The 22,971-nt window shown below is 53.7% G+C and overlaps 1 protein-coding gene across 1 annotated transcript in view; it reads left to right on the forward strand.

Annotated features, from left to right (window-relative positions):
- TEAD4 (TEA domain transcription factor 4) overlaps nucleotides 1–22,971 on the forward strand; it is an 86,801-nt gene that overhangs the window by 56,959 nt on the left and 6,871 nt on the right. The window contains 7 exon segments of the mRNA NM_001435873.1: nucleotides 688–752; nucleotides 1,863–1,925; nucleotides 7,084–7,212; nucleotides 8,229–8,272; nucleotides 8,798–8,853; nucleotides 10,289–10,428; nucleotides 11,435–11,608. Coding sequence (NP_001422802.1) covers nucleotides 688–752; nucleotides 1,863–1,925; nucleotides 7,084–7,212; nucleotides 8,229–8,272; nucleotides 8,798–8,853; nucleotides 10,289–10,428; nucleotides 11,435–11,608 — 671 coding nt within the window.

Below are 22,971 nucleotides of genomic sequence, written 5' to 3' on the forward strand. Positions count from 1 at the left end.
TCTTTGGGGTTTTCCAGGATGCTTCAGGCACAGCGGCAGTCCCTCGGGGGCTGGGCCCATGGGGAGTGCTCAGCCTTCCTTGTTGAGGGCTCCGAGTCTGCCATGGGGCTGCACATGTGCACTAACTGGCTTTTCTTTATGAGCGAACAGGCTCAGGCCTCCTCTCTGGGTCACTAAGTGTCTCCAGCAGTTGCACCCCCCATGCCTGCTGCTGCCTGCAGACAGCACAAGAAGTCTGGACACTCCCACTCGTTTACAGAGGCGGAGGGCACGGTGGCAGTCACACAGGGCAAGGCCGAGGGCCGGGCACCTCCCTGGAGCCTCCCAAGTGTGCAGAAGGCCCCAGGAGAAAGTGTGGGGAGAGGGGAGGAGGTGGCCAGTGCTGAGGAACGGTGCCGGGGGTCAAGGGAGGCTCTGGAACTTCCTCAGGCTGTGTGTGGTTGGTGGCCATGGGCCCTGTTAACCTTGTTCACAGGTTTCAGTCCCCACAGTGAGGCCTTGTCTTCCTCTCGCTGCTGGGAGATCCCTGTGATCCAGAGAGGGAACCCACAGAATCCTCACCCCACAGATCTGCTTAGGATGGGCAGAGAGGGAGCATAGGGCTCCTCCCCCGCAGAAGGTGCCCCGCACCCCCTCACCGCTTCCAGCCTTTTGTCCTCTCCGCTGAGGATGCTGGTGTCTCTGCAGGTCGGAACGAGCTGATTGCCCGCTACATCAAGCTCCGGACAGGGAAGACCCGCACCAGGAAGCAGGTGGGCCTCAAGAGACGGGTAGGGGTCCCAGGGGTGGTACCCCAGCACCAGCCTGCTCCCAAGGTGGGCCAGGCCCTCCCAGGACCAGACGCAGGCTTTCAAGGGGCGGCAGCTCTGGATGAGTTATCTCTGTTGGGCGTGTCACGGGTGGTCCAGTTTTTCTTTTTTTCTTCCTGAGACGGGGTTTCACTCGTGTTGCCCAGACTGGAGTGCAATGACGTGATCTCAGCTCACCGCAACCTCCGCCTCATGGGTTCAAGCCATTCTCCTGCCTCAGCCTCCCGAATAGCTGGGGTTATAGTCACCCGCCACAACGCCCAGCTAATTTTTTGTATTTTTAGTAGAGACAGGGTTTCACCATGTTGGCCAGGATGGTCTGGAATTCCTGACCTCATGTAATCCACCCACCTCAGCCTCCCAAAGTGGTGGGATTACAGGCGTGGGATTACATGCCCGGCTGGGTGGTTCAGTTTTCTTGGGGTCCCTGCTGTCATCACTTAGGAGGAAACTCCTTCCCTCTCTGGAGAGTCAACAGCCCCCTCTTATCCTTCTCCAGGACACCAGGACAGACAGTAAAACATTGGCACTACTTTTTTTTTTTTTTTTTTTTCTTTTTTGAGACAGAGTCCCGCTCTGTTGCCCACGCTGGAGTACAGTGATGCAATCTCCACTCACTGCAACCTCCGCCTCCTGGGTTCAAGCAATTCTCCTACCTCAGTCTTCCAAGTAGCTGGGATAACAGGAATGCACCACCACACCCAGCTAATTTTTGTGGTTTTAGTAGAAATGGAGTTTCACTATGTTGGCTGGGCTGGTCTCGAACTCCTGGCCTCAAGTGATCCACCTGCCTTAGCCTCCCAAAGTGCTGGGATTACAGGTGTGAGCCACTGCTCCCTGCTGGCGCTGCGCTTTTGAAATATTGCCAGCTTCTGGATTAGCTGGGCAAGGCAGGACTGAGGGCCGACCAGTTGACCCTTTCATTCATTCATTCATTTTGTCCACAGATGTGGATCGAGGGCTGTGGAGGGCGAGGGTCGGGAAGCCGGAAGCCAGGCTGGGGAACACAGGTTGTTGGGAGGTAGAGACCGGAGCCCTCTCTCCCTGCCACAGGTTTCCAGCCACATCCAGGTGCTGGCTCGTCGCAAAGCTCGCGAGATCCAGGCCAAGCTAAAGGTAAGGAAACTGCAGGGTTGGGGGCTGGAGGGGCCAGGAGTGGTGGCTTTCTCCAGCAGTGTGCCTTCCCTTTGGGGTCAGGGCGTGGCTGCTGGTGTGTGAGTCAGTGTGCTTCTCTCTGTTGAGGAAAGCCAGGTTGGGCCTGTAACCTGTCTCCCATCCGCACAAGAGGGCCAAGTGGTGGACGCCTGTCTCCCCACACCCTGGGAGCTACAGGCCAGGCTCCTGCTGGGATCCCCCCTCGCTGGCTCCTGCTTAGAGAGGGGCTCACATGGCTCAGAGCAGCTGGATCACCCGCCAGCCCTCATTTCTTGAGGGCGCTTTAGTGCCCTCAACCAGAGCATGTAGAGCAGCAGGGGCATGGGGGGCACCTGCTGTGGGGGTGGGGGTGGCGTTTATGGTGTTGTGGGAGCTGGGGAATTCCTTCCTGCTTCCTGCCCTGTGGGACTGGGGGTTCCTTCCCTTCCCTGGGTCAGCCCCGTCTTGCAGGGCCCCTGCTCATAGGTGACAGCTCTGGGGGGCCTGATGTTGCAGCATTCCCCTCGGGGTAGGGGAATGCTGCTCCCCACAGGAATCAGGCCTCTGGGACCCTGGAACTGGGGGCCTTTGGGTGAACACTAGGAGGGTGTGAGCTCTCCATCAGGGAGATGATGACCACAGAGCCTGCACAGCCAGTCGGTGGGAAGATCTGACATTTGAGGCATTAAGTCTAGACCATTTATAAACGTTTTTATTGATGTATTTTTAGAGACAGGATCTCCGTCACCCACGCGGAGTGCAGTGACGCAATCATAGCTCACGGCCGCATTGACCTCATAAACTCCAACCATCCTCCCACCTCAGCCTCCTGAGTATCTGGGACCACAGGCAAGTGCCACTGCACGGCCATTTTTTTCTATTTTTTTATAGAGACGGAGTCTCCCTATTTTGCCTGAGAGGTCCATAAACCTTTGGGCTCAAGAGATCCTCTTGCCTTGGCCTCTCAAAGTGCTGAAATTATAGGCATGAGTCACTGGGACTGGCCTGCAAACATTTTTTTTTTAAAGCAATGTAGCCCCTTTCCTTTTTTTCTCCCAACAAAATATCACCCTGATGTGTTATCAGAGGAGCTGTTCTGGTCAAAGCTAGGTTGGCAAGGCTCCTCTCCTCCCGTGAATCCTTTCCTACCTCATGACACTTGGACTCTAGGGGACCTCAGAACCCAGTTTAAAAGCTACTGGGAGGTCAGGCATAATGGCTCACGCCTGTAAGCTCTTTGGGAGGCCAAGGTGGGCGGATCACTTGAGGTCAGGAGTTCGAGACCAGCCTGGCCAACATGGTGAAACCCTGTCTCTACTAAAAATATAAAAATTAGCCAGGTGTGATGGCGCACACCTGTAATCCCAGCTACTGGGGAGGCTAAGGTAGAAGAATCACTTGAACCTGGGAAGCAGAGGTTGCAGTGAGCCAAGGTAGTGCCACTGCACTCCAACCTGGGCAACAGAGTGAGATTCCATCTCAAAAAAAGCCACTGGGCTAGCTGGGCACGCACACCTGTAATCCCAGCTACTTGGAGGTTGAAGGCAGGAGGTGGAGTCTGCAGTGAGCTGTGACTGCACCTGTGACTGGCCACTTCAGCCTGGGCAACATCGTGAGACCCCATCTCTAAAAATATTTTTTATATTAAAGAAAAGCCACTGAATTAGATGACCTTGAAGGTCCCGTCTGGCCCTGGCAGTTCATGATCCTGACACTGGAATCTCAGAATGAGTGGGTGGGAACCACAAACCTTTCTGCCTCCTAGGAAGCCACACCCCACTGCCCACTCAGTTCCATTCCTCCTGCCATCAGCCCAGCTGTTCCCCAAGCCCCACAACTGTGGCCTGGCACCTCGCTCCTTTTTCCCTGGGACAGCTGACCAGCCCTCAGCTGTTGCTGCCTGCCTCTCCGCCTGGCTAGTGTACCCTGGAAGCACCCACAACCTAGCCCTGCTCCCTGTTTCCCCTCTTTTGTCCGCCTCTGGCTCACCGGGACCCGCAGATGACCACAGTGAATAGACTTCCCACTGCTGCGTTTAGGGCAACTCCTTGGGGGCCAGCTGTGAGGCCCAAATTTGCCTCAGGGAATTGTATTCATCCTTGTCCACAGGTTCTGACTTGGGGCCCAAGGACAGCCTTCAGTGGATGGCTGGACAGACACCAAGGGGAGCCATAAACTCCTTAAAATATGCAAATTTCCATGTATATGTGAGTTTTCTTGGAGAGATTGCTGTGAGGATTTTGTCATATTCTCAAAGAATCTAGAACCCGAAGTGATTAAGCTCTGGGTTAGAGAGTGATCCGGTAGAAATCCCTGAGTGAGAGGCTGGGTCCTAGGCCTGGCTCGGCCCCATGGCTGTGGGTACTTGGGCAAAGTCACTGGGACCTCCTGGAGCTCTGTTCAGTTTCCTCATCTGTAAAGTGACAGACGAGCAAGGTGATATCCAAGTGCCCCTCCCGGCCCCAGTTAGTGGCTCCCTGGCTCCATTGCCCGGCTACTGCTGTCACTCCCATCAGGTCCTTCCCACTTCCTCCTGACCCCTGCCCTACCCTGCTCAGGCCGTGGTTTCCTGAGCCCCAGCCGTTTGTTTAGATCGAGTGTCCAGGAAGGCAGGCACTGAGCAGGTGCAGCCCCGGCCTCGTGATGCAGTTAAGTGCCGAGGTCTGTGGGCTCGCGGGGGTGCGCCTGCCAAGTCCCTCATGCCCTCCTGCGGGGAGAGGCCGGGGGCTGGCCTGGGCGCTTTCCTCCTGAAAACTGCAAGTGTCCCTGGATGAGACACACCCTTAGACTTACTAGTTAGCTCCCTCTTTGGTTATCAGAGACAACCTCTGAGAGCAAAGCCCAAGTTTGGCCCCAAAAGGACAGTGGGGAGGAGGCCAGGAAGGACCAGGGACAAACCTCATCTGTTTCACTGCTTTGTCCACGTTGACAATGACCCACTGCTCAGAACGGTTCCCCACTCCCCACCGCCCTCTATGATGCGTCTCCCCCGACCCCTTCATTTGCACGGCCCCCTGTGTGCCAATCTGGACCGAGCTCAGCTGGCCACCCTCACCACTCTCAGCACCCTAGTCACCCAAATTCTCGGAGCCTCAGTTTCTTCATCTTAAGGATCCTACTAGTCCTGCCAGTCTCAGGACGCAGTGAGGTCGTGTTCTTGAAAACCTTCCCTGGGCTGCCTCATGCCACATGGGTGAAATGGTCACCTTGAGAGGCTGAGTGGAAGGGCCTGCTGTGTTCTGGCTCCACACCTGCACGGCACCAGGACGGCAGGGGAGCACTAAGCCTCTCTGAGCCTCCGGGCTGCGGTGCTGCGCGCCTCATGGAGCTGCAGTGTGGACCGTGTCGAGGCATCCCTCCGAAGAGCTTGTGAGGTGCAAGGCCCGCCGTTGCTTCTCAACTTCTGTTTTTACTTTATTTTTTAGAGACTCTCACTCTGTCGCCCAGGCTGGAGTGCATTAGTGCTGTCACAGCTCACTGCAGCCTCGACCTCCTGGGCTGAGGTGATCCTCCTGCCTCAGCCTCCCAAGTAGTTGGGAGGTTCTCAACCTTTGTGTCACTTAAGGGAGATCCGGATCTACCAAGTTAATTATTATTAGTTATTCAATAATGGTTTTATCTTTCTCATTAAAAAAAAATTCATGGCTGGGGGCAGTCGCTCATGCCTATAATCTCAGCACTGGGCGGTCGAGGCGGGAGGATCACTTGAAGCCAGGAGTTTGAGACCAGCCTGGGCTAATGAGATGCTGTCTGAAAAAAAAATAATAATCATAAAGATATTTATGTATTTAATTAGACAGATTCTTGGTCTGTTGCCCAGGCTGGAGTGCAGTGGTGCAATCTCAGCTCACTGCAGTCCCTGTTTCCCAGGTTTAAGCTATCCTCCCACCTCAGCTCCTTGAGTAGCTTGGCCAAAGGCACACACCACCAGACCTGGCTAAGTTTTGTATTTTTTGTAGAGACAGGTTTCGCCAAGTTGCCCAGGCTGGCCTTGAACTCCTGGGCTCAGGCAATCTACCAACCTCAGCCTCTCCAGGTGCTGGGATAACAGGCATGAGCCACCGCTTCCGGCCAGATACCAAATTTCTAATCAGAGCTCCTGAGTTGACTCAGTCGAGCCATTTAGCCCTGATAAAGCTGCAGACAGTGCATGATACTTGCTGTTCCAGCCTGGGTGTGTGTGGTCTTTTGGGATAATCCCTGCTGGGTACAGTAACGCATGCCTGTGGTCCCAGCTACTCAGGAGGCTAAGATGGGCAGATCATTGGAGCCCAGGAGTTTGAAGCTGTAGTGAGCCACAATTGTGCAGTACTCCAGCCTGTGTGACAGAGCGAGACCCTGTCTCTGAAAAAAAAAAAAAAAAAAAAAAAAAGACACAATTTCCATTAGGGAATGTTGTGTCATTGGTTTTGAAGACCTTTGGAATTCAGGCACTCAGGATGGAAACCACTGGCTTATACGAATATAACAAACTATTACTATTGTTACCCGTGCCATCCACGTGGCTTTCCCTGTGTGGTCATTTGTTCCGGGCCTATTCAGGGTGAACCCATCCTCTGGGGTCTTAGAGCCTTTGGAGGGCAGACAGTGGGTATTTACCTTCTGATCCATGAAAGACGGGTGAGTCCCAGGTGCCTGCAGTGCCCAGGGAGATCCTTAGGGAGGACCGAGGCAGGTCGGGCCACAGGAAATGGTCTGTTGCCTCCGGACAGCCCGTGTGGCCAGGGACGATGCTTTCTGTGCACTTGAGTCGGGATCCAGCAGAAATTTATGCTTCGCTTTCACAAGACAAGTGCTGAGCTGGGCACACGTGGTAGAGAGGTGAGCAAAGCATAGAAGACCCTCGTTCTCGAGGTGGCCCCGTAATTAATAAAATGGCAGATAATGTCTCTCTAAGCTCTGAAGAAATAAGCAGGGCAAGTGTCATGCCCCTTTGACAGATGAGAAAACTGACGAGGGAAACCAGGTGACTTTTTATCAGTTGTAAAACAAGTTAATAGCATGGCACAGACTTAACGCCTGGTCCCCCAGCTCTGGCCACTGGCAGTGAGACAGCTTCCCCGACCCCAGAGCCAGACCCGCCTGGCCTCAGCCTGACTAGTGACCCTGCTGAGGTCCTCCCTTGCAATGTCTCCCCCAGGACCAGGCAGCTAAGGACAAGGCCCTGCAGAGCATGGCTGCCATGTCGTCTGCACAGATCATCTCCGCCACGGCCTTCCACAGTAGCATGGCCCTCGCCCGGGGCCCCGGCCGCCCAGCAGTCTCAGGGGTAAGTGGGCTGCCGAGAGCCGGAGGCCAGGCCAGCCCTCTCCTCCTCCCTCCTCCCTGTTCAGAAGGACCAGAAGCATTGGCCAGCCCAGATTTCTCTCACCTGAGTCCTATTGGCCAGGGCAGTCAGGGAAGGAGGGAACAAGACCAAGGGGCCACACAAGTCCTGGCGTGGCTGATATTGGGATGCCTTTCTTTGGGTCCTCAACAGTGACTGCAGACTTTTCACAAGGGGGAAATGGGAGCTTCCAGGAGCTGACCAACTGGTAGCTCTGCCAAGTTGGCCCAATTTACAGATGAGGAAGCTGAAGCCAAGGTGGCTGAGCTGAAGCCTGAGACCAGCATGTCCCTGGGCAGCCCGTGCCATGCAGCCTCATTCCTGCCCTCCTGCCAGGTGGAGAGCTGGTGCCCAAGAACAAACCCCTGGTCAGATTTTAAATTTCCCAGCCATGACCATGTTGGCCACACTCTCAGAATGATCCAGAAAAGCCCCTTTTCAGAGCTGTCTCCTCGGAGAGGTTTCTTGGCTCCAGGGACTAAATGAGTCTTCAAGGCACCTGCAGCACCACCGTAGGCACGTGAGGAAGGGGCAGTGCCAGGCCACAGCAGTTTTCAAAGTGTGTCCCAGAGAGCACTCGTCCATCCGCATGTTAAACAGATGGGACACAGTGGTGCTGTGGGTACGTTCGGGACCCTTGGCACTAAGTGGGTTCTTGGCACTGGGACTTTTCCGAGCCTTAGGTCTGCACTGTGACTCTGCAGGGGGTTGTCCTGTGCAGTGTGGACCACACCTGGGTGCTTTTCCCACGGAGCCCCTCATCCACAGGGCCTGAGAGTCCCCTGAAACCCACTCTGGGGGTGCTGCTGTGGTCTGTTAGCATTCACTAGCTAGACGAGGGCGAGGGCTCCAGCCTCTCCTCCCAGTGGAGGCCCTGCCCTGTCCCACCCCCACCCCCATGCCACAGGGCCCTGGGTGCACCTGGGGCCATGCTGATTCCATGCCTTTTGCCTCCTCAGTTTTGGCAAGGAGCTTTGCCAGGCCAAGCCGGAGCGTCCCATGAGTGAGTATGGCCTGCTTTCTGCTGCCAGTTGCTCCCTGAACTGAACTTGAACTCATAAACTCATGACCTTGAGCCCGGGCCCCAGGGTGTGCTGGGGCTGCTGCTGGGGTCCGCCTTTCAGGATGGCTTTGAGCTCTGGGATTGGGCTCTCCTACTCTCAGGCATCACTGGGCTCATCTGTGATGTCCACACCCTAGGGTGGTATTTGCCAAAACCCCAGTCTGTCCAGGGTGTAGGCAGGGCCAGAGCTGAGGTCCCCCAGGGGAGGAGGCTGGGAGTCAGATCTCGGGCTGGCCTGGGAGGAGGAAAGGGAGGGGTGGATTTCTTCATCTGACACGCTGTGTCTGTGACCCACCACGAAACCCAAGGGAGTCGGCAGGGGCGGGAGTAGGAGGCCGAGGCCCATCAAGACCACTGAAATCCAGACCACCAGGACCTACCACACAGAGACCACTGGCCCCAGTGCAGGGATCCGTGGTGGCAGCCTGCCCGAGGCTAACACCTCCCCTCTTCTCTCTCCCGCAGTGTGAAGCCTTTCTCTCAGCAAACCTATGCTGTCCAGCCTCCGCTGCCTCTGCCAGGTGGGTGAGCGCTGCGTGTCTCCCTTGCCATCCATCGCAGCTGTGCGGCTCCGGCCTCTGGGTCCAGGCCCCTGCATGTCCCTGTTAGATGCTGCCCCATCACGCATTCCGACCACACATCCTGGTCCCTGGCCACACCCCATTCCTTGCCCCCAGGAAGCACACCTCAGCCGTGTGCCAAGCCCCTTTGTGCCCTTCGGGTTGCCTTGTCCCTGTCCCCTCCCAGCTGTGCTCAGGGCTTGTGGGGCACATGCCTTCCAAGGGCAGTGCCTGTGCCCGGGTGGCTGCCCCACTTGGCCTACCTTGTTACTGCAGTGTGCCTCGCACACCTGGCTCCTGGGAGGGCTGAGGGGTGTCTAACTCACCAGCCTGGGGCCCCTCCCGAGAAGAGGGACCCTTGTGAAAGAAGACCTGGTGGAGGCAGCCAGCTCTGCCGACAGGAGCCCCCCCCGCCCTCTCACTGACAGGCTCCGCTCTGTTCTCGCCTCTTTCTCGGGAGGGGCCCTCACCACCTCCCACTCTGTAGGGCAAGACCAGCTCCTCACCCTTAAACTGCCCATTCTGGTGTGGACTCTGCCTGCCCAGCCCCTTGGCTTTCCTGCCACTGAGAGCAGCCCTGCTGCCCCCCAGGTCCTGAAGGCTGCTTTTTCTCGTTCACACATCAAAACGAAGTCACAGCGTCAGGTCCCGTCCACCCTCTGTCTCATGGCAGTCCTCTCCCGTCCACGCTGACCCTGTCTTCACTCCAGGCCTGCTGGCTTTTGCCTGCGTTCCTGCAGCAGCCTCTTCACCGGCTCCCTGTCCCGTCTCACCTCCTCTCGTCACCCTGTCACTCACCAGAGCTTCAGTCTCCTGGTGTTGCTTCCAGGCTTAGGGTGCCTTCCTGGCCCCCTGTTGCCTTCAGGACATGATCTAAACTACAGTAGGATGGAGTAGGTTCATCTGTTAGCAGCGCTGGATGGAGAGCCTCTTCTGGGCCAGGCCCTGTTCTGGGAGCTGGGGAGACACCTGTGACGCACACAGGAAACGTCCCCGTCTCTCCAGGGCGATGCCACATTGTAATAGTTGATTCATCTGGTTATTTCCCCGACGGGAACAGAAGTTGCTGGACGGCAGGAACTGAACAGTGCCTGTTCTGGAAGCCGTGGTCCTGCAGGACCCCAGTTGCCCTCCAGAATCCAGTCTTGCTGGGCGGTTCCGTGCAGAGTCCTGAGCGGCCTGAGTTGTACCAGGCGAGCCCCTCCCCACCAGAGAGGCTCCGGGATGCCCAAGCCTTGCACTCTCCCCTCCACCTCTGCTAGGAGGTCCGTTTAGGGAGACAGGAGGCCCCCCAGGCAGCACGGGTCTGTCCGAGGAGGCCGGGGGTCCTTGCAGAGGGTGCGGGCAGGGCGGGTGTCCGTGACCAGGTTCCATGTGCCTCTCTCGCTTTGTGCAGGGTTTGAGTCTCCTGCAGGGCCCGCCCCATCGCCCTCTGCGCCCCCGGCACCCCCGTGGCAGGGCCGCAGCGTGGCCAGCTCCAAGCTCTGGATGTTGGAGTTCTCAGCCTTCCTGGAGCAGCAGCAGGACCCGGACACGGTAGGTCCTGGCCTGTGCCTGGCTGGCTCCCCGCCACCCCCTCTGCCTCTGTTTCTGCTTCCAGTGCTCTTGTCCCACTCCACACTGGGGCTTAATTCAAGTTCCTTGTTCCTTTATGGTCTTTCCTTCCATCCTTCCCCCGACTCCTTTCCTCCTTCACGTCACCCCCTTCCCTCTTTCCCTCCTCCCTGGCCCAGTGCCCTGTTCCTCCCTCCCTGTCCTGTGTTCCTCCCCTCCTAACCCAACCAACCCTTAGTCCAAGGTCGCTGTGGTCCCAGCCCCACCCCCACACTGTCCCAGCCTTTCCCTGGCTCTGAGAGGCAGGCAGGAAGCTGGGGAGTCTCCTGTGCGTCTGCTCCACATCCTACGGGATGCCAGCCTGTCCCCTTCAGTGTCCAGTGTCCTGGGTGACCAGCGTCACCTGCAAAGATCAGAGGGGGACCTGGAGGAGGCCAACGTGACAGGATGCCAGGGCCCTTCTCACTCTGACATCTTCAAACTTTTTTTTTTTTCTTTTCTTGAGACAGAGACTTGCTCTGTCGCCCAGGCTGGTGTGCAGTGGTGTGATCTCAACTTACTGCAACCTCTGCCTCCTGAGTTCAAGCGATTCTCCTGCCTTAGCCTCCCGAGTAGCTGGGATTATAGGTGCCCGCCACCACACCTGGCTAATTTTTGTATTTTTAGTAGAGACTAGGTTTCACCATGTTGGCCAGGCTGGTCTTGAACTCCTGACCTCAGCTTCCCAAAGTGCTGGGATTACAGGTGTGAGCCACTGTGCCCAGCTCAAACTTCTTTTTAGCTGACGACCCTGTGAACCGAATAGACTCTTAGAAGTTCAGGATGTAAAATAAAAGAAGTCTTTTACCATCTCCATTTCACTCACGGGGAAACTATGGTCCAGAAAGGCCAAGCGGCTTGCGCCGGGTCACGTGGTGGGCATGCAGAGCCGGGGCTGTCTGACCGTCTGGCCTGTGCTCCGCCTCCCTCAGACCCACTCTCTCTACAGTACAACAAGCACCTGTTCGTGCACATTGGCCAGTCCAGCCCAAGCTACAGCGACCCCTACCTCGAAGCCGTGGACATCCGCCAAATCTATGACAAATTCCCGGAGAAAAAGGGTGGACTCAAGGAGCTCTTTGAACGGGGACCCTCCAATGCCTTTTTTCTCGTGAAGTTCTGGGTAAGCCTGTGATAAACTCTTCCTTCCTACCACCAGGGCGTCCGTGGTAGTGAGAATGGGGCGAGAGTACCCAGAGCGTGCCCTTGCCACAGTAGAAACTTGGGGAGGTGGCACCAGTGAGAAGGGGAGAGCAAGCCCAGCATGGCTATGGGGTGGTCAGAGCTGAGCTGAGGAACAAGGCGGTGATCCCAGAGAGCTGGCCTAGTCGAATGAAGCCTTGTCTCGTGGGTGGTGATGGCAGCTAACCCCGGCAAGACGTGGAGCCCTCAGGAGGTGAAGTTCCAGAAAAAGACAAAGGGGACCCTACGGGGATGAGTGAAGACATGATGAGGAGCGCCCTCGTCACCCAGGTCTTTGAATGACAAGTCCTGCATGGGTTTCCGGGCCTGGAGCTCGTCCTTCAGTGCTCATGTCCAGGGCATGTTGGGCTGAACAGAGCTTGGAGAAGGGGAGGGAAGTGTTGGATGGGCGAGGCCACCCCAGAAGAAACACCCACCCAACTTCTCAGATAGCTCAGCCCATAGACTTGGCCTCTGCGGCCCTCCCACCTCACCCCTGGGCAGGTGTTTTGTGGGTAGAACCCCCTCCATTAGAAACGTCTTGTCTGAGGCCCAGAGGTACGGTAGCTGCCCTGGGAGCTTAGCTTCCTGCGGGCCCAGTATGTGCAGAAAAGGGGTGCGAGGAGAGAGTCAGGCAGATAAGTGCTAATGAAGCCAGCAGTGAGGAAGGACAGGAAATCAGGCTCTGTGACTGAGGGTTGGAATATTCTCAGGACATGGACTGAGGTTTTGGTGGCTCTGCCCACATCCCTCTTCTCTTCCCCACTCCCCTTCAGCTCTCTGCACGCTCTTTTCTTTTTTTTTTTTTTTTTTTTTTGAGACGGAGTCTCGCTCTGTCGCCCAGGTTGGAGTGCAGTGGCGCGATCTCGGCTCACTGCAAGCTCCGCCTCCTGGGTTCACGGCATTCTCCTGCCTCAGCCTCCCCAGTAGCTGGGACTACAGGCGCCTGCCACCACGCCCGGCTAATTTTGTTTTGTATTTTTTTTTTTTTTTTTTTTTTTTGAGACGGAGTCTCGCTCTGTCGCCCAGGTTGGAATGCAGTGGCCGGGTCTCAGCTCACTGCAAGCTCCGCCTCCCGGGTTCACGCCATTCTCCTGCCTCAGCCTCCGGAGTAGCTGGGACTACAGGCGCCCGCCACCTCGCCCAGCTAGTTTTTTGTATTTTTAGTAGAGACGGGGTTTCACCGTGTTAGCCAGGATGGTCTCGATCTCCTGACCTTGTGATCCGCCCGCCTCGGCCTCCCAAAGTGCTGGGATTACAGGCGTGAGCCACCGCGCCCGGCCTTACACGCTCTTTTCGATGCCTCTTGTGCAGAGATTCTTACCATTTATTTGCTCCCAGGCCATTTTCCTAATCTGAAAGCTTTACTTTTCCTAGAAAGACGCGTATTCACACCAAAGTTTACATACACGTTCGGATGACTTTGCCAGCTCCCAGTGAGCAGCCCCCAGCCTGGCTCTCACCCACAGCTGAACGTGGGGGCAGGCTGTCTCCAGAAGGGACAAGTGTTGGAACTGAGACCTATGGCCTCTGACCTTCAAGACACTTAGCGTTTGCGCTCAACTAGTAGGATGGAAGTTGGACCCCAGCCTGAGGGATGGGCATATCTGTTGGCAGAGATGGGCAAGGCTGTTGCAGCCTAGGAGTGCATGAGTAGTAAAGGCAGAAGGAAGTGAGCTCTGGAGTGAAGTTGAAGCCGTAGGTAAAGGTATGAAAGAGGGAATAAGAGGAGACAACTGGGAAAGTGAGTTACATTCTGGAAGGTCTTGATCATGCTAAAGTTTGAGTTTTAACCTGTTTTGGAATGAAAAATAAGTAATATTTTATTTTACTTGGTCTTCTTTTTAAATCAATGCATGTTTATGGTTAAAATGTTAATTAATACCAGGAGGCTTATTTAACAAAAAAGAATGAAGGGCCAGGCGCGGTGGCTCATGCCTGTAATCCCAGCACTGTGGGAGGCTGAGGCGGGCAGATCACAAGGCCAGGAGTTCAAGACCAGCTTGACCAACATGGTGAAACCCCATCTCTACTTTAAAAAAAGAAAAAAATTAGCCAGGCGTGGTGGCACACGCCTGTAATCCCAGCTACTCAGGAGGCTGAGGCAGGAGAATCATTTGAACCTGGGAGGCAGAGGTTGCAGTGAGCCGAGATCATGCCACTGCACTCCAGCCTGGGCAACAGAGCGAGACTCTGTCTCAAAAAAAAAAGAATGGAAAGCATCATATTCTTGTCCTACTCCTCCCCACACCCAAATCCCAATCCCCAAAGGTAGTCATTGCAAATTTCAGCTGTTTATTTTGGGCTTTATCTCTTTAGTTCTAAGTAATATGCTTATATTGCTATATCTCGATGCCCGGATTAAGACATTTTATTTTCATTCCACTTTTCCCCCTTATCATCCCAATGTAATAATATCCAATAAGTAATTTAGCAAAAGTCATAAAACGTTCACATGTTTTGACAATGTAGATTGATCACCAAAGAGCCAAGAACGGGCTGGGTGTGGCAGTTCATCCCTGTGATCCCAGCACTTTGGGAACCCAATGTGGGCAGATTACTTGAGTTCAAGACCAGCCTGGGCAACATGATGAAACCCCGTCTCTACAAAAGATACAAAAAGTAGCTGGGGGTGGTAGCATGCGCCTGTGGTCTCAGCTACTTGGGAGGCTGAGGTAGGAGGATTGCTTGAGCCTGGGAGGCAGAGGTTGCAGTGAGCCAAAATCGCACCATTGCATTCCAGCCGGGTGACAGAGTTAAGACCCTGCCTCAAAACAAAACAAAACAAAACAAAAAGAGTCAAGAAGGGTATTATGATTACATTTTTACCTCTTGTACACCTTTTTTTTTCCTGAAAATAAATGGCTATTGCATATTTTTTAATAAGCCTGTTCTTAAAATTTTACAGATTGCTCCATCAAAACCACCATACAAAATTAAATTTTTTTCCCCAAATATTCAGAACTATTAGATAATTTATCCATTTCTCCTTTCTCCTGGAGATCTTCCTCCTGGCTGCCTCTGTTCTGCTCCAGTTTGAATGTGTTATTCTTTTTTTTTTTGAGCCAGAGTCTCGTTCTGTCGCCCAGGCTGGAGTGCAATGGTGCGATCTCGGCTCACTGCAACCTCCACCTCCCGGGTTCAAGCACATTCTCCTGCCTCAGCCTCCCAAGTAGCTGGGATTACAGGCACCCGCCATCCTGCCTGGCTAATTTTTGTCTTTTTGTAGAGACAGGGTTTCACCATGTTGGCCAGGCTGGTCTTGAACTCCTTACCTCAGGTGATCTGCCCACCTCGGCCTCCGAGTACTGGGATTACAGGTGTGAGCCACCACACCCAACCCGAACGTGTTCTTCTCTAGGCTTGCCCTACAGTTGTCATCCTGAGCCTCCCCTATATTGAATGTACACTTTCCTAGCTCTTGCATTTCTCTCTTTATTGGTGTAACCCCTTCATTTTGTGGGAACACATCCTCTAGTACCTTCTAAGAAAAGATGCACGGTACATAAATGACCTTGCTTCAAAATGTCTTTTGAAAAGACATTTCAAAAATGACTTTGAAATGTCATTATTTTTATTATATCCTTATACTTGACCGATTGGTGTTGGTAGTCTGGGTAAAGAATCTAGATCATACATCATTTTCCCTAGAAAATGATGGCTATTTTTTTTGAGACAGGGTCTTTGTTTGTTTTGAGATGGAGTCTCGCTCTGTTGCCCAGGCTGGAGTGCAGCGATGTAATCTTGGCTTACTGCAACCCCCGCCTCCCAGGTTCAAGCACTTCTCATGCCTCACCCTTGCAAGTAGCTGGGATTACAGGCGTTTGCCACCAGGCCTGGCTAATTTTTGTATTTTTAAGAGAGATGGGATTTTTCAGTGTTGGCCAGGCTGGTCTTGAACTCCTGGTCTCGAGTGATCCGCCCACCTCAGCCTTCCAAAGTGCTGGGATTACAGGTATGAGTTACCGCGCCTGGCCTAGAAATGGTTTTCAAGGATCATTTTTTAATGCGTTTGTCATTATCTTCTGACATAAATAGTCTGCTAGCATTCTAATTCCCTATCCTTTATTATGTAACTTGTTTTTTGTTTTTTGGGTTTTTTTTTTTTCCCCTCTGGAAGTTGTAATATTTCTTCTTTCTCCCTAATGTTCAGTTTCACACTGGTGAGCTTTGGGATATGTGTTGTTTTACTTCCCAGTGCTGAGCTGGGTACTTGGTGGTCACTTTTCACTGTGAGATTAGTCTTTCAGTTTTGGGAAATTTACTCGTATTATTTCTTTGATAATTTCTTTCCCTCTGTTTTCTGTTTTCTTTTCCAGGAATCTCTGTTATGATGTTGGAACCCTCTATGATGTTTACCATTTCTTTATTTTCCTGGACTTATCCTCTACAATTTTTACCATTTATTTTCCAATTTACTTTCTTGGTCTGTTTTCTTAGAGATTTCCTTAATTTTGTCTTCTAACCCTTTTCTGAATTAGTTAAGGTTGTATCCAAGTGCGTATCACACAAACCCCAAAGAAACAGTGGCATAAATAGTTTTTCTTTCACATCAAGGAAAGCTAGAGGTAAAGACTGTCCAGGGCTGGCCCAGCACTCCTGACATAATGAGGGACCTGGCTTCTGTCTGTCTGCTGTCCTCAGTGTATGACTTCTGTACTCAGGGTCTTGACGGCTGGAGTTCTAGCCACTGTATCCATCTTCCAAGCATCAAAAGAAGCCAGTTTAGCTCCCTGCAAGGGGCCTGCCCGGAAGTCCCACACAACATATAATTAGTTGTATGGTTGCATCTTGCTGTAAGGAACCAGGGAAAGGTACTTTTTTAGTTGGGTAAGTTGCCGTTCTGGATAAAATCAGAGCTCTAATACTGTAGAAGAAGCTGCATCCATCCTTTTATGCGTGTATCTGAGTTCAGTTGGTGACATTTTGTTTTTTCTGGGTAGTTTATGAAGTGTGCATCCTGCAGTTCAGGGTGAATTGGATTAATGGAATACAGCAGCAGCTCTGCCACACCTTCTGTTGAATATTTAATTTTGGCTCTGACATTTTAATTTTCCAGAGCTCCTTCTTGTTCTGTGATGGCATCAAGATGTTTGATGGATGTAGTTTTTCTCTTCTTTTTCTTTTTTTTTTTTTTTTTTTTTTTTGAGACGGAGTCTCGCTCTGTCACCCAGGCTGGAGTGCGGTGGCCGGATCTCTGTTCACTGCAAGCTCCGCCTCCCGGGTTTACGCCATTCTCCTGGCTCAGCCTCCCGAGTAGCTGGGACTACAGGCGCTCGCCACCTCGCCCGGCTAGTTTTTTGTACTTTTTAGTAGAGACGGGGTTTCACCGTGTTAGCCAGGATGGTCTCGATCTCCTGACCTCGTGATCCGCCCGTCTCGGCCTCCCAAAGTGCTGGGATTACAGGCTTGAGCCACCGCGCCCGGCCTCTTCTTTTTCTTAAAGGTATGAAGTGAGCATTATTTCTTAAGTTTTCTCCTGCTCTTAACCCTCCCCCACCCACTCCCAGACTGTCTTGCTGTGTTGCCCAGGCTGGAATGCAGTGGTGTGATCCCGGCTCACTGCAACCTCTGCCTCCCTGTTCGAGCGATTCTCCTGCCTCAGCCTCCCGAGTAGCTGGGATTACAGGCGCCGCCACCACGCCCGGCTAATTTTTGTATTTTTAGTAGAGGGAGGGGTTTCACTATGTTGGCCAGGCTGGTCTCGAGCTCCTGACCTCAAATGATTCTCCCGCCTTGGCCTCCCAAAGTGCTGGGATTTACAGGCGTGAGCCACCATGCCCAGCCTCCTGCTCCTTTCTTTGTCTTTGTTTCGTTTTAATTTCTTTTTTCTGTCTGTTTTGGTCCTCGTCTTTCCAGCTGGAGGGTTTTCTTCAGTGTCTTTAGTTCTTAGCTGCCTGTCTGTATTTTTTTAACAGCTTTCTTGCAATGTAATTACCTTACCATACAACTCACATGCTTATAACATACAGGCCAGGCACAGTGGCTCGCGCCTTAATCCCAGCAGTTCGGGAGGCCAAAGCAGGCAGATTGCTTGAGCTCAGGAGTTTGAGACCAGCCTTGGCATATGGCAAAAACCTGGCTCTACAAAAATAATACAAAAATTAGTCAGGCGTGATGGCATGTGCCAGTAACCCCAGCACTTTGGGAGGACAAGGCGGGTGGATTGCTTGAGTCCACGAGTTGGGGACCAGCTTGGCCAACATGGCAAAACCCTGTCTCTCCCAAAAATACCAAAATTAGTCGGGCATGGTGGTGCGTGCCTGTAATCCAAGCTACTCGGGAGGCTGAGGTGGGAAGATCGCTTGAGCCTGTGAGGCGGAGGTTGCAGTAAGCAGAGATCACGCCACTTGCACTGCAGCCTGGGCAACAGAGCAAGATCCTGTCTCAAAAAATAAAGTATACAATTCAGAGTTTTTAAGTATATTCACAAAGTTGTGTAACCTTCACCACAATCAATTTTAGAACATTTTCGTCATCCCCAAAATAAGCCCTGTTCCCTTTAGCTGTCACTCCCCACTCCCAGCCCCCAGCCCTGTGCAATAATCTACTTTCTGTCTTTGAAGCTTTGCCTGTTCTGGACATTGTATATAAATGGGTTTATACAGGATGTGGTCTTTTGTGACTGTCTTCTTTAACTTGGCATAATGTTTTCAAGGTTCAATCACGTTTTAGCATGCACGTTCCTTTTCATGGCCAAATACTTCCTTCTGTATGGATAAGCCCACATGCTTTATCCATTCATCCGTTGATGGGCATTTGGGTGACTTCCTCCTCTTGGCTATTATGAGCACTGCTACTGTGAACATTACGTGCAGGTGTTTGTGTGGACATTCATTTTCATTTGCACCTGCTTACGTGTGGAATTACTGGGTCACGGCAACTCTGTTTAACTTCTTGAGGCACTCCCAAGCGTCTTCCGAAGTGGCTGCACCAGTTTTATTCCCACCTGCAGGGTGTGAAGATCCTGTTCTCTCCACATCCTCAGCAACACTTGATATTCTCTGTAGCCATCCTAGTGAACGTGCAGTGGTATCTCGTTGTGGTTTTTATTTGCATTTCCCTGATGACTGACGATGGTGAGCATCTTTTCATGTGCTTACTGGCCGTTTGTAGATCTTTTTTGTAGAAATACCAATTCAGAAATTCGGATCCATTGCCCTTTTTCTTTTTTTTTTCTTTTTGAGACAGAGTCTTGCTCTGTCACCCAGGCTGGAGTACAGTGGCGTGATTTTGGCTCACTGCAACCTCCGCCTCCCAGGTTCAACCAAAAATTCTTGTACCTCAGCCTCCTGAGTAGCTGGAATTACAGGCACGCACCACCATGCCCAGCTCATTTTTGTATTTTTGGTAGAGACAGAGTTTTGCCATGTTGCCCAGGCTGGTCTTGAACTCCTGAGCTCAAGTGATTCACCTACCTCAACCTCCCAAAGTGCTGGGATTACAGGCGAGAGCCACTGTGCCCAACCCCATTGCCCATTTTTATAATAAATTGGGTTTTTGTTTTTTTGTTTTTTTTTTTTGAGATGGAGTCTGGCTCTGTCGCCCAGGCTGGAGTGCAGTGGCCGGATCTCAGCTCACTGCAAGCTCCGCCCTCCGGGTTTACGCCATTCTCCTGCCTCAGCCTCCCGAGTAGCTGGGACTACAGGCGCCCACCACCTCGCCCGGCTAGTTTTTTTGTATTTTGTAGTAGAGACGGGGTTTCACCGTGTTCGCCAGGATGGTCTCGATCTCCTGACCTCGTGATCCGCCCGTCTCGGCCTCCCAAAGTGCTGGGATTACAGGCTTGAGCCACCGCGCCCGGCCATAAATTGGGTTTTTTAAATTACTGAATTATGAGTTCTTGGTTCTGGATGAAAGTTCCTTATCAGTTCTATGATTTGTAATTATTTCCCATTCTGTTGAGTATCTTTTCACATTCTTTTTTTTTCTTCAGAGACAAGGTCTTGCTGCGTCTTCCAGGCTGGAGTGCAGTGGCATGATTATTGCTCACTGCAGCCTTGAACTTGGGCTCAAGTGATCCTCCCGCCTCAACCTCTTGAGTAGCTGGGACTAGAGGCGTGTGCTACCATGCCTGGCCAATTTTTTTTTTTTTTTTTGGAGACGGAGTCTGGCTCTGTCGCCCAGGCTGGAGTGCAGTGGCCGGATCTCAGCTCACTGCAAGCTCCACCTCCCGGGTTTACGCCATTCTCCTGCCTCAGCCTCCCGAGTAGCTGGGACTACAGGTGCCCGCCACCTCGCCCGGCTAGTTTTTTGTATTTTTTAGTAGAGACGGGGTTTCACTGTGTTAGCCAGGATGGTCTCGATCTCCTGACCTCATGATCCGCCTGTCTCGGCCTCCCAAAGTGCTGGGATTACAGGCTTGAGCCACCGCGTCCGGCCCTGCACATTTTTAAAAGTTCCTTGCCATTATCCTTCTAGCTGGGTCTCTGGAAGGGAAAAAAATTAACTTGTGTGGTCTGTCTCCCACCTTGAGCCAGGTGTCCAGGATGATGGGTGTCGCCTGTGTGCCACTTTGAAGGGGTCGGCAGTCGCTGTTTGGAGTGCCGGACTGAGAAGGCTCTGGCAGGGAGGAGTGCTGGGTGGACGGTCACGGCCACGTGGCGTAGCCAGGGAAATATTTGTCAGCCCTTCTCCTTAAGTGGTGAGGAGTCATTTAAGGTTTTTGAATAGAGCAGGACGTGGCCATAGTTGTGCTTAGTTGGATAACTCCGGCACTCAGACTGGAAGCAGGTGTGAGGCTCCTGCAGTGGAGCCCAGGCAAGAGGCATGCGCCTCCTAAGGACCTCAGCCGGAGAGGCTGGCTTCAGGGTGTGGCGCGGGAGGCAGGATACTGTCCACTTTTTCTCAGGAGGCGCTTAAATCATCTCCCAGTCTCCCTTCCAGCCCTGGATGTGGGAATTGGAACCTGTACAGCCGGCAGTGGCGACTCCCAGCCGTGCTGAGTCTAAGGGGACCTCCAGCCCCTGGAGAAGCCTCCACCCTTGCTTGATCACTCGCCCCCTTGGCCTGTCCAGGCTCAGCCCTGACTCAGGGGAAGGAGCTTAGGTGAGCCGATCTGTGGCTCTTTCCTGGCGTGGCTCAGGACCCTGGGGGTACAGTTAGGGTCAGAGGGGAGACCCAGTTGGCAGTGGCAGGAAGCACTCTTGGGACCACTGCCTTGGAGCGGCAGATGGCGTGTCCGGGACCCTCTCGCCTTTAGCTGTTGGTAATATTCTCTGTTCTTCTAGCCACCCTCCAGGCGAGGACCATCCTAGGTCTCTTGTTTCACAAGTAGGGGAAACTGAGGCATGGAATAAGCCAGGGCCTGGTGACCCCTGTCCTGTGGGCACTCCTGTTGGGTACATGCCGTGAGACAGCTGGGCCCAGACAGACTGGGAGAGATGACGGTCGCGCTCTGCTCACCACGTTACATAGAGTAACATGTCCGTCCTCACCACAGCAAGACTGTGGGTAACCTCCCCGCAAGGGGGAAACTGAGGTACAGACAGGTGAAATCACCTGCCAAAGGTTGCCCAGTTTGTAGTACCCGACCCATACCAGACCATGGATCCATACCGGAGCAGCCTGACCCCAGGGTGTGTGCTTGGAGCCACCACACTGAACAGTCTTCCTTGCAAAGTCCCTGGCTGCCCTCCATGCAGCGTCCTGGAGCTTCTCCCGCTCCCACTGGAGAAGGCTCTGAATTGTCTAAAACAGATCCCCAGCCCCTGAGGAACAGCAGGCAGTGGTAGCGTGGGGAGAGCAGAGTTAGCTCCGTGCAGTCAGTGTAGAGCCAGGCACTTGCACTTCTTGTGTCTTCTCGACCTCAGATATCCCTTTCAGAAAAGAGGGCAGTGGCCTTGCATGGAGACTAAGGTTGCCAGGGACGAAGGAGGACCTAGCAGGTACTTTTCCAAACTTGGTGGTGGCCCGTGTCCTCTCTTCCCTTCTGACTCTTAGGGGAGTTTGGAGGTGGGGGTTGATGGGAGAAGAGAGAGTTGGGATAGCCAAGGATATGGGATTCAGCGGGTTCCCTTGTGGACTGTGTGTTCCGGCCATGTGCTGTGCGGACCCAGCGCGGGCCTCAGCTCCCAGGAGCTCGCACTCTGGATGGGAGGATCCAGCGTGAGTCTCAGAGTCCTGGGGCAGGAGCCACTGGACAGGGGAGTGTGGGGTGCCTACCAGCAAGGCCCTCCTGGCATGTCATGGCAGGGCACGGTGGGCAGCAGTTGGCCCAGCTGGGGTAGAGTCTCAGTTTTACCACTTGAAAACTGTGTCCTGGGCAAATATTGGCTCCTGTGCCTCTGCTTCTTTGTGTGAATAGTCAGCAGTTTCATCTTGGGGACCTGCCAGGGGCTGTGTCGCTGAAGACCCCGTGTGTGTGGCCGGCTGGTACTGAGTCGGGGGCGGTGGCCTACCCTTGCCCCACCCCTTGCCTGAGCCCTCTGAGTGCCAGCGGCCTGGGCGGGGTGAGGATGGGTGAAATCAGAGACGAGGGAGCGCCGGAGGCCAGGGCACCTTGGCGGTCATCTGCTCCCTCCTCTGCATGTGTGGGGCGGGCAGAGGCACCAGAGGAAGACACGTATGTGGCGGGGAAAGGTAAATACTCGTGTTTGCCGACAGCGAGACTTCGCGTCAATCGTGGGTCCCCACGGGCTGCTTGGGCTTCTGCTCCCTGGTCCGGCCCCGCCTTCCCCCACCATCAGCTGGTGTGAACTTGGCCACACACAATTAGGAAGGAAAACTCCTCAGGCAAGGAAACGGCGTCGCCTCTCCCGGAGCCTTTCTTTTCCTGCCTGGCTGTCTGCTCAGTCCCGGCTCCCAGGCCCTGAGTGTGCGCGCTGGAGAGGCAATCAGAACCCCTGGAGTGGGAGGAGGACTTGTCCGTCCCCAGTCCCGCCTCCTTGCCTGTGCCCTGAGTTACTGCTCTTACTGCGGGCGCTGTGGACTGCTGGGACACATTTCCAGCTGTAAGTGGCATCTGCCAGCCTGAAGGCCTGAGGCTGCTGGGGCTGTGCACTGTCTGATGAGTGCCACAGGGCCTGGAGCGAGGGACTGGTGCAATGAAGCCCCTTCCTCCCCCAAAGCCCTGCAAGTCCAGCAGAGGCCACCTGTCCCTGAGGCCGGGGAGAGGGGGCCTTTGGTCACTGGTGACCATTAACGCCGCTCTGCACATTGGAAATGCCGGGCAGAGCCGGGCTGCACCGTGGAGGCAGCAGAGTACCCCAGGCCTTCCTCCCATCTCAGCCTGCTGTTCCCTTTCAGGCCCTGACATTTCTCCCAGGCACATACCAGCACATGACAATGAATCTGAGCCCCTCC

This window comes from Macaca mulatta, chromosome 11 (genome assembly GCF_049350105.2).
Source record: "Macaca mulatta isolate MMU2019108-1 chromosome 11, T2T-MMU8v2.0, whole genome shotgun sequence".
NCBI lineage: Eukaryota > Metazoa > Chordata > Mammalia > Primates > Cercopithecidae > Macaca > Macaca mulatta.